The 9,432-nt window shown below is 45.4% G+C and overlaps 1 protein-coding gene across 2 annotated transcripts in view; it reads left to right on the top strand.

Annotated features, from left to right (window-relative positions):
• The first annotated feature begins 7,235 nt into the window (after window positions 1-7,235).
• The window catches only part of DTD1 (D-aminoacyl-tRNA deacylase 1), a 172,161-nt gene continuing 169,964 nt past the window's right edge, over window positions 7,236-9,432 (top strand). Inside the window, exon 1 of one of the 2 annotated variants that reach the window (XM_059406470.1) lies at window positions 7,236-7,420. In XM_059406470.1, coding sequence (XP_059262453.1) covers window positions 7,378-7,420 — 43 coding nt within the window. In that variant the 5' untranslated portion in view covers window positions 7,236-7,377. The remainder of the gene's footprint in view (window positions 7,421-9,432) is intronic. The other variant, XM_059406469.1, reaches the window with a different exon arrangement.

Raw genomic sequence — 9,432 nt, 5'->3', positions numbered from 1 at the left:
GAGGGGCAGATAACAAGTGAAAAACTACTATCAGGGCTCTATTAAAAATAAAGTCCAGGGGCGCCTGGGTGGCTCAGTGGGTTGGGCCGCTGCCTTCGGCTCAGGTCATGATCTCAGGGTCCTGGGATCGAGTCCCGCATCGGGCTCTCTGCTCAGCAGGGAGTCTGCTTCCCTTCCTCTCTCTCTGCCTGCCTCTCCGTCTACTTGTGGTTTCTCTCTGTCAAATGAATAAATAAAATCTTTAAAAAAAAAAAATAAAAAATAAAGTCCAGTGAATTTTGGACCCCAAGTGAATTTAGTCCAGTGAATGTAACAGCTTGACTAATAGTCTATCCATTGGCTGTATTTATTTGCTGTCTAATAGAATGGTGGTTGATGATTTGAGACACAACAGCATCCCATATCATCATAGAAAGGTTGCATATGCAAAATGAATTTTTAGTATTAAATGTATTTTATTTATTTATTTATGAGAGAGAAAGAGAGAGAGAGAGAGAGTGCACACTACTGGAGGAGCAAGGAGGTGGCTGTGAGAAGTCTCGACCATTCCACCATTTAGATGAAGATTACTCCCAAGGAATGGCAGAAAAAAAACAAGGGAAACTTGGCTGGCTCAGTCAGTGGTGTGTGCAAGTCTTGATTTCAGGGTTGAGTTCGAGCCCCATGCTGGGTGCAGAGATTACTTAAAAATAAAATCTTTAAAAACAACAGCAACAACAGCAAAATGAATTGAGTTGTCTGGCCCTGTGGAAGGCCATACCGGTGCAGTGTTTTTTGAGAAAAGAATCGATATCTGTGCAATTCAAGGCACTGTTACTTGGGTCTCTGTTACAGCTGATGTAACTCCAAGCAAATCCCATTTCCTTATTTATTTATTAAAATTTTTTTAACTTTCCATAATAGAAAAATCTCCTCTACTTTTCTGAACCTCAATTCCTTTTGATGAAGAGGCATAATATCTACCCAGTCCGCTGACAGGGTTATGAGATTCCACTGAGAAAGTGCTCTCTGCTGGGTGCCAGGGTGGCTCAGTCCATTAAGCTGCTGCCTTTGGCTCATCTCGGCTCCTGGGATGGAGACCCACATTAGGCTCTCTGCTCAGTGGGGAGCTTGCTTCTCCCTCTACCCCTCCCCCTCGCTCATGTGCGCTCGCTCTCTCTCTCTCTCAAATAAATTAAAAAAAGAAAAGTGGGGGCGCCTGGGTGGCTCAGTGGGTTAAGCCGCTGCCTTCGGCTCAGGTCATGATCTCGGGGTCCTGGGATCGAGTCCCGCATTGGGCTCTCCGCTCAGCAGGGAGCCTGCTTCCTTCTCTCTCTCTCTGCCTGCCTCTCAGTGTACTTGTAATTTCTCTCTGTCAAATAAATAAATAAAATCTTTAAAAAAAAAAAAGAAAAGAAAAGAAAAGTGCTCTGTGTCCATGCTATTATTAACAGGAGTAAACTATGTCTTAAGTAGTCCTGAGAAGCTGGTGTGAACACCTTCCAACACTAAGTCCCCTCCTATAGTCCTCCACTGCTTGGCTCCTGGCATCCCAGGGACTTTGTCGCATAATACTTGCCCATACGTCTTGCCCGTATCACCCAGACGTTAACATACGTCTTCAGCAGCACAGTTTAGCTGTGAGTATCAAAATGGAAAGTGGCATATCCTTTGATTCAGCAATCCCGCTTTCAATTTATGGAATTTACGGAGATAACTGTAAGGATTCAGGCAGAAGCATCTTCCATAAAACTTGCTCAACATGGCACTGAGCTGAAAAACGGCCTCTTGGTAAACACAGCTGACTGCTTTCCCTACATTCACTGCCTCGGCTCCTGCTTTATTACAGACCGGTGAGTCCACCCCATCCGTGCTCTAGGGGGTCTAGCTCCATCTGGAGGGCGGCCCGGTTGGGCCTGTGTTTCTCAAAGCGGGCATTGCTGGCACTGTGGATGGGACAATCCCGTTTGTGGACTGCCCTAGGTGTGGCAAGAGCCTCAGCATTTCAAATTCTCTGGTCACTAAACGCCAGTAACTGTAAGGGCCTACTTAATCAGGGGAGCCATTTTGTTGCAGTAAACTTAGACTCACCCTATGCAGTAAACTTAGATTGACCCTGCCGCCCCCCCCCCCCCCCCCGCAACTTACTTGCAAAGCCTAGATACAGGGGCGGGTCAGGCCAGGTGAAGACATCCAATCAGTGGGGTAAATATATCTACTAGGGTAAATTGAAATTCAATTGGCTACCGGTGTGTTAACTAGCAGTTTTTTTCTGTGCGTGGCCGACTTAGCATGACTGTGCAGTTTTCTCTGTGTATTGCAATCTCATTGGCCACCTGTGTATAGCCCAGCTGAGCTACCTCTATAAAAGTTAGTTTGTGAGGCTGGGAGGGGTCTCCTCTTTGTAAGAGATGGCCCTGACCGGTTAGTTTGATTCTTGATGCTTGGCATGAAATAAAGCTTTGCTTGATCTTCGCTTTGCATCAGTCTTGCTCCTTTGATTATGGACCCTAACAGTAACAACTTCCAGACATTGCTACAGCTCCAGTCCCTCTCTTCACACACACCCCTTCTGTAACCACCTGGGGGACGCCTGAGGCAAGAACCTTTCCTCTCAGCCAGTCGTGTGGGTGGGTGGGGATGGGGTGGGGTTAAGTCCCATCTCGCTTTCACTGATTGGGTCAAGCATGGTCATGTGATCGCATTGTGGTGAGCCAAGAGTGAGGGGCTTCCAAGCAAGATGTCCCAGCTTCAGAGGAAGGATCCAGAAGAGATGGTCTATTGTACCTTGCGCTTTGGGTCTGAGTAGAATCCCTAGAACAGCCACAGCCATACTATAAGGTTAGGGTACATTGTTAATCAAAAAGCTATATTCACACTCTTATTCACTGAACAATATTATCCGAGCTCTGGGTACTGTGTTAGATGCTTCGGATACAAGGGCATCTCACGCTTGTGAGAGACATGAATGATCAGAACACAGCCCAACAGGCACTAGAGTAATTGAAAGTTGCAGGAGTATGGGGGCACCTGGGTGGCTCAGTCAGTTAAGCCTCTGACTTTGGCTCAGGTCTCCATCCCAGTCTGGGATCCAGTTCCGGAGTAGGGTCCCTGTTAAGCATGGACTCTGCTTCTCCCTCTGCTCCTCCCCATGCTCATGCTCTCTCTCTTTCTTTATTTACGTGATCAAATAACATTAAGAGAGAGAAAGGGAGAGAGAGAGAAAGTTGCCAGAATATGAGGAAAGAACCATGGGATGGTGCTGGGAAATAATGGGGAACAGGGACACTTTAGTCTCCGTGGTCAGAGAAATCTGTCTGAGAAGAAAGCCTTTGAGCTGAAAACCTGAAGGAGAGGAGCAAGATGTACGAGTAGGGGGAGAATATACCAGATGGAGGACCAGCACATGCTGAGATGCTGAGGTAGGAACAAATGGATTTGCTTGAGGGATGTAGAGAAGACCACCATCTGGAAAAAGAAAAGTATATACTCTAGGAATATCACTTTTATTTCTCTGTGGAGAATGGATTGGAGCGGGAAACAGTGTGGCAGTAGGGAGACAAGTGAGAGAGCCGTGGTAGAAATCCCGGTGAGAGATGGCGGGGAGCATGTGACAGGATGACCTGGCAGAGGAGAGAAGAGGGCACTTGGGGGTATGTTTTGAAGAGTGAAAAGATTTGTTGATGGACTAGATACCTGGGGAGAGGGAAAGAGGGCAACTATGAGTCACTTATGACTCTAGTAAACATTGGAGCCATTTATTTAGATAGTGATAGGTGGTGGAGTATGGAGGGCTTGAGGAGTTCTAACACCAACCGCGGTACTGCAATCCGGTCCCGGCATTAAGCATGCAGGCTTAGCTCCCACCCATCAAGTTTAAGGGCATGTCCCCAACAAGGCTGCTTTTCAGATTCCAGGTTCATTTGAGGGGTCCCCAGGTCATCTGTATTTATGACCATCGGGCTGCAAATTTGGGAGTTTCTGTGACTCCCTCAAGTTTGATAATTTGCCACAATGACTCACATGATGGGTCTTTCTGGTGATCAGCTCTTCATTTGAACTGATTTAATAACATAAAGTCAGAGGTGATCAAGGGGCATGAAAACCCATTCCTATCACATGGGAGATTCTGAGGACTTTAGAAGCTCTGTGCCAGAAACCCAGAACAAAGATCAGACACATTCTTTGTTATACAACAGGGTTGGAAATCCTGAGTTCCTTTTAGAATCTATTCACTTTGTGACATCTGTGACTCATGGAAATGGAGATGTGAAGAAGGTATTTGGAAGCACAAACTCACAGGAGATATCTGGAGCAGAAATGAAAATGGGAGAGTTGATGGCATGAAAGTGGAATTTTAAATATGAGAATGGAGAGGAAAAACCAGAGTGCACAGGGCCCTGAAGGCTTGTCACATGCAAAGTGGAGTGGAGGAAGACGGGGAAAGGAGGGAATCCTGGGGAGAGTGGCAACTGAGAAGCCAAAGGAGAAGATGTGCAGCGGGGAGGAGGTCCTTCCAAGGGCAGAAGCCCCTAGTGTTGACCTTTCTGAGTTCACTAAATGCAAAAAAAGAACTTGGGTGTTTTGATATGTTTTTAGAACCTTAATATTTTTATTTTTAAGGAATCCCTACACCCAATGTGGGGCTCAAACTCACAACCTTGAGATCAAGAGTCGCATGCTCTTCTGACTGAGCCAGCCAGGAGCCCCTAAAACTTTTATTTTGAAATTTCCAACTTACGGAAAATTAAGGTCCTTTCCCTTCCAAATTGCCAACATTTTATTTCATTTGGCTTATCACTCACTATATTTTCTCTGTATATATTATTTTCTCCAAACCATTTAAGAATAAATTGCAGATATGATGTGCCTTTATCTCTAAATACTTAGGTGTGCATTTTCTATAAACAAGGATGTTCTCTTACATACAAATCAGGAAATTTACACTGATTTAATGCCATTATCAGATCCAACAGTTCTCAAAGTGTCCCTCTAGAGGACTTATGATTGCCAACTCTTTCTATAATAATGTATAGACAATATTTGCCTTTTTCACTCTTACTCCTTCAGGAGTGTACAATGGGGGTTTCCAGAGGTTCCATGGTGTATAATGTCCTCATTGCTCTACTGTTAACATATAATGAATTTATTATTGTTGTTTTTGAATGTGTTATAAATCAATGTTTCTTTGTTGTAATTTCTAATACAGTCAATCTCTTTAGATAAAACCCAGATTAAAAAAAGCTATTTAGGGTATTCAATAATTTTTAAGAAAAGGGATATTGACATCAAAATGTTTGAACTATGCTGATTAAATGTAAAAAAAATCAAATTTTAAGTTTTTCTCACTCTTAGGTTCTCTGATTGGGTCTGAGAATTAAGCTGACAAAGAGATTAACCGGAGAAAAGTACACAAACCTAATTACAAGACACGGAGCTTTCACAAGAAAATGTGGCTCAAAGAAACAGACTTGTGCATTCCTATGCTATTTTTTTTTAAATAATTTATTTATTTATTTGACAGACAGAGATCACAAGTAGGCAGAGAGGCAGGCAGAGAGAGAGGGGGGGGGGAAGCAGGCTTCCTGCGGAGCAGGGAGCCCGATGCGGGGCTCGATCCCAGGACCCTGAGATCATGACCCGATCCGAAGGCAGCAGCCCAAACCACTGAGCCACCCAGGTGCCCCTCCTATGCTATTTTTGATGGAGAGTGGACATCATGGAGGAATAGGTCAAGGAGTATGAGGTAAGCATAGTAAACCGGGGGGAACCTTCCAAGGTCTCTTCTTGCCATCCCTTTGTCTTTGCAGATCAAGTTGTAGGGAGGGCACACAAGGATTTACCACTGGTTTCAGGAGAGAAGGGTGATGGGAAGTTCAGAGTGACTTTTCTGATCCTGCTGCTTTCTCAAGCTCTGTTATGGTATTCGATATGCCAAGGTGCCATATTTTGGGAGTAGCCCGTTCTTTTTTTTTTTTTTTTTAAAGATTTAATTAATTTATTTGACAGAAAGAAATCACAAGTAGGCAGAGAGGCAGGCAGAGAGGCTGAGCAGACAGCCCGATGTGGGACTCGATCCCAGGACCCTGAGATCATGACCTGAGCTGAAGGCAGCGGCTTAACCCACTGAGCCACCCAGGCACCCGGGAGTAGCCTCTTCTGAATGTCATCGCTCTACACCCACTAATGCTATTAGAGGTCTTGGAGAAGAAGGCATGCTGAAGCGGGCTTATTTTAAAATTTTATTTTTTAATTTATCTTAAGATTTGAGACAGAGAACAAGACAGCCACAGAGAACATGAGCAGAAGGGAGGGGAGGGAGAGGGAATAGCAAACTCCCTGCTGAGCGGGGAGCCTCACTTGGGGCTTGATTCTAGGACCTTGAGATCATGACCTTAGTAGAAGGCAGACACTGAACTCACTGAGCCACCCAGGTGCCCCTGAAAGGGGCTTATTTTTCTCAGCGATAATAATATGTTGGGGTAATACTTGTACAGACCTTTGCAGCTTTCGAATGATTTTTACACAGTCTATTTTATTTAAATCAAGAATGCTGGTTGGGGGGCGCCTGGGTGGCTCAGTGGGTTAAAGCCTCTGCCTTCGGCGCAGATCATGATCTCAGGGTCCTGGAATCGAGCCCCGCATTGGGCTCTCTGCTTAGTGGGGAGCCTGATTCCTCCTCTCTCTCTGCCTGCCTCTCTGCCTACTTGTGATCTGTCTGTCAAATAAATAAATAAAATCTTAAAAAAAAAAAAAAAGAATGCTGGTTGGGGGAAGCTGCTAAGTATTAGTATTAGAGGAATTAGAATGACAGGCTCATAGATCTATGGAACTGCCACGGCATGGCTAAGTCATATGAATACTTACATACCGTAGTTAAATAGCTATTTTAGGAAGCAGATTCTATTTTGTCTGGTTTTTGAGAAGACACCGAGGCGGGAAGACAAGGGAAAAGGAATTTGGGAGCATCGGGAAAGGGGGTGGGCGGGTGGCAGGAGAAACACAGTATTGAGATTCAGGACAAAACTGGGATTTAGGGATGATGGGCTTTTAGGTCGGGAATGTAACACAGCTGCCGCTTGGGCAGGGGCTGAATCTGTATAGGAGCTGGGGATCCCGCGGGGATTTCGGGATCCGGTGGGGGGCTGGGCCCACCTGTGGCTGGGGCAGGACCAAGGGCGGGGCGGGACCTATCACCAGGTGGGCGTGACCGACGTGGGCGGGGCCGACCTGTGAATGGGCGTGGCCGACGTGGGCGTGTCGCCGCCAACCGGGACGGACCGGGCTGTTCTGCGCGCTTCCTGGTGTCACCCGCAGAGGGCGCCGGCCGTCGAGCCGCCTGCAGAGTAGCGAGGCCGGAAGGAGCGCGGCGTCGCCCCGCTCGCCCCAGCAGCCGCCATGAAAGCCGTGGTGCAGCGCGTCACCCGGGCCAGCGTCACAGGTCAGTCGGGCGGGGCCGGGGTCGGGCCCGGGAGGAGCCACCCCTGACCCCGCGCCCGGCAGTCCCCGGCCGCCCCCGCGAGGGTTCCCCCGCGCCGTCCCCGAGGCAGCTGCAGCCGCTGCGGGCCCTGGCGAACTCGCCCCCGCAGCCGGGAGTCTCCGGGTTGGCTCCAGGCGCCGCCTCGGCCACGGAGCAGTCCACGTGCCCCGCGGGCCCTGGCGCGGCCCTGGCTGCAGGGTTCTTCTTTGGGTTCATGATAAACGCGGCTTATTATCGTGTTGTTTTTGTTTTGCATTGTCTTATTTTGTTTTTTGTTTTTGGTTCCGAGTACCGGATGGCAGAACCTCTGAACATCCCCATGGCCCGTTCTTCGGTGGAGTGTTCCACAGACAGCACGTAGGCAGCATTTCCCCAGCAAGGACACCACCATCCGCCCCTTACAACGTTCTATTTTAAATTTCCCATTTTTGCCCATTGTCTACGGGTCCCAATTTTTATGGAGCTTGACTGCCAATAAAATGAACAGATATGAAGAGTTGTTCATATGGATGAGTTCTGACAGTTGTGCACACCCACGTGACCGCCCAGACTCGAAACAGAATGATCCCCGCCCCCAGGACACTTCTCTTACTTCTCTAACCCTACAGGGGTAGGGTCAGAATCTAAAGAATTCTGGATCCATTATTTCTGTTTGCCACCAGTTTCTTGTGGGACCAGGCCACCCAGCCATTTGTCATTACTGGATCACTGTAGTCTAGTTTGAACATCAGAGATTCAGATGATTAATGTGTATAAGGTAGTCGTTTTAAAAACTCAAACCAAGATAAAAAGATGTTAAAATTTTTTTTTAATGACTAATACTAGATTTTATTCTAGTCTTCTGTTTTGTTTTTTTTTTTTCCCATACTTATAGTATTGTTTCAGCCCAAGTAATTCCAGATATCCTTTTCTTCAGCCAGTCCACACCAACTATGTGTTCTTGGGTCCACAAAAGTATAGATTTAAAAACAAAGCAACAAAATTCCCTAAAGAAACAACCAAACCCAGCAAAACCGTGTATTTAGATCTGAGAGTCTACTTTTCAGTGCTGCCTAATGATTTCTAAGCTGTTCTATTAACTGGTTTTGAATATGATCCTGGAATAATAGGGAGCAGAATAGCTTTGGGATTTATGGGCTTTTTAAAACAAAGATTTTTGGCCTTTCAGTTATAATTTACATTAATTAAAATGGGAAATTAATAGATGAAAAGATTTTTTTGCTTTTTTCAGCAAAATCTTGCATTCTGCTCTGTGTGGTCATCACCAACAGTGAGTGAACTTTGAGGAAATTAAGTTCTAATCTCTTGCACTCTTCATTCTGCTGATCTGATATATTGAGAACATGTATTTTGTGAGATTTGCTGAATAGTTTGAAAGATTTTAATTTGCTATTTAAATTGGGTGCTTTTAGTTAAAAAACAGCAAACCTGAAAATTAAAAAAGAGAAGCATATTTAAAAAAAGAAGGGTATTAATTGTGGGAGGTTGTTAAATAAAATGGAATTCTCTCTCACTCCTGGAGGGAACTTCAGGTTAGCTAGGCCTTCTAGCTGAACTGTAGTGGAAAGATTTTCCGATTTCTTTAGAATGTGACTGGCTTCACTGAAACGTGTTGTACACGAATGGCATTTTATTATGGGGGTTTTAAAATGTCACTTTCAATTTTATGGTTGGGACAGAGGATATAGGAGTCATATCTTAGTATGTGGCAGACTCAATGAGATTGGTCAAGTACATTTTGATGTCTTAGCGTGGTTATTGTGATAATTTTAAAACCGTTATTATGGAATATTTTGAACATGTTCATTTGGTTACTCAGGCGGCAAAGTGTGGTAGCTCTCATGTCCTATCATTCAGCTTCAGCAGCTAAAATCTGAATAGAATCATGTAATGTTGGGAAGGGGATCTAAAATGGGCTTGAATGAGTTAATTTGAGAGGTTGTGAATTCTTCTTGAAGTAGAGGTCAGTGGTG

The sequence above is a fragment of the Mustela nigripes genome, chromosome 7 (assembly GCF_022355385.1).
Source record: "Mustela nigripes isolate SB6536 chromosome 7, MUSNIG.SB6536, whole genome shotgun sequence".
Taxonomy (NCBI): Eukaryota; Metazoa; Chordata; class Mammalia; order Carnivora; family Mustelidae; genus Mustela; species Mustela nigripes.
Note: the sequence above shows the minus strand (reverse complement) of the source record. Positions and strands in the feature narration are given on the sequence as shown.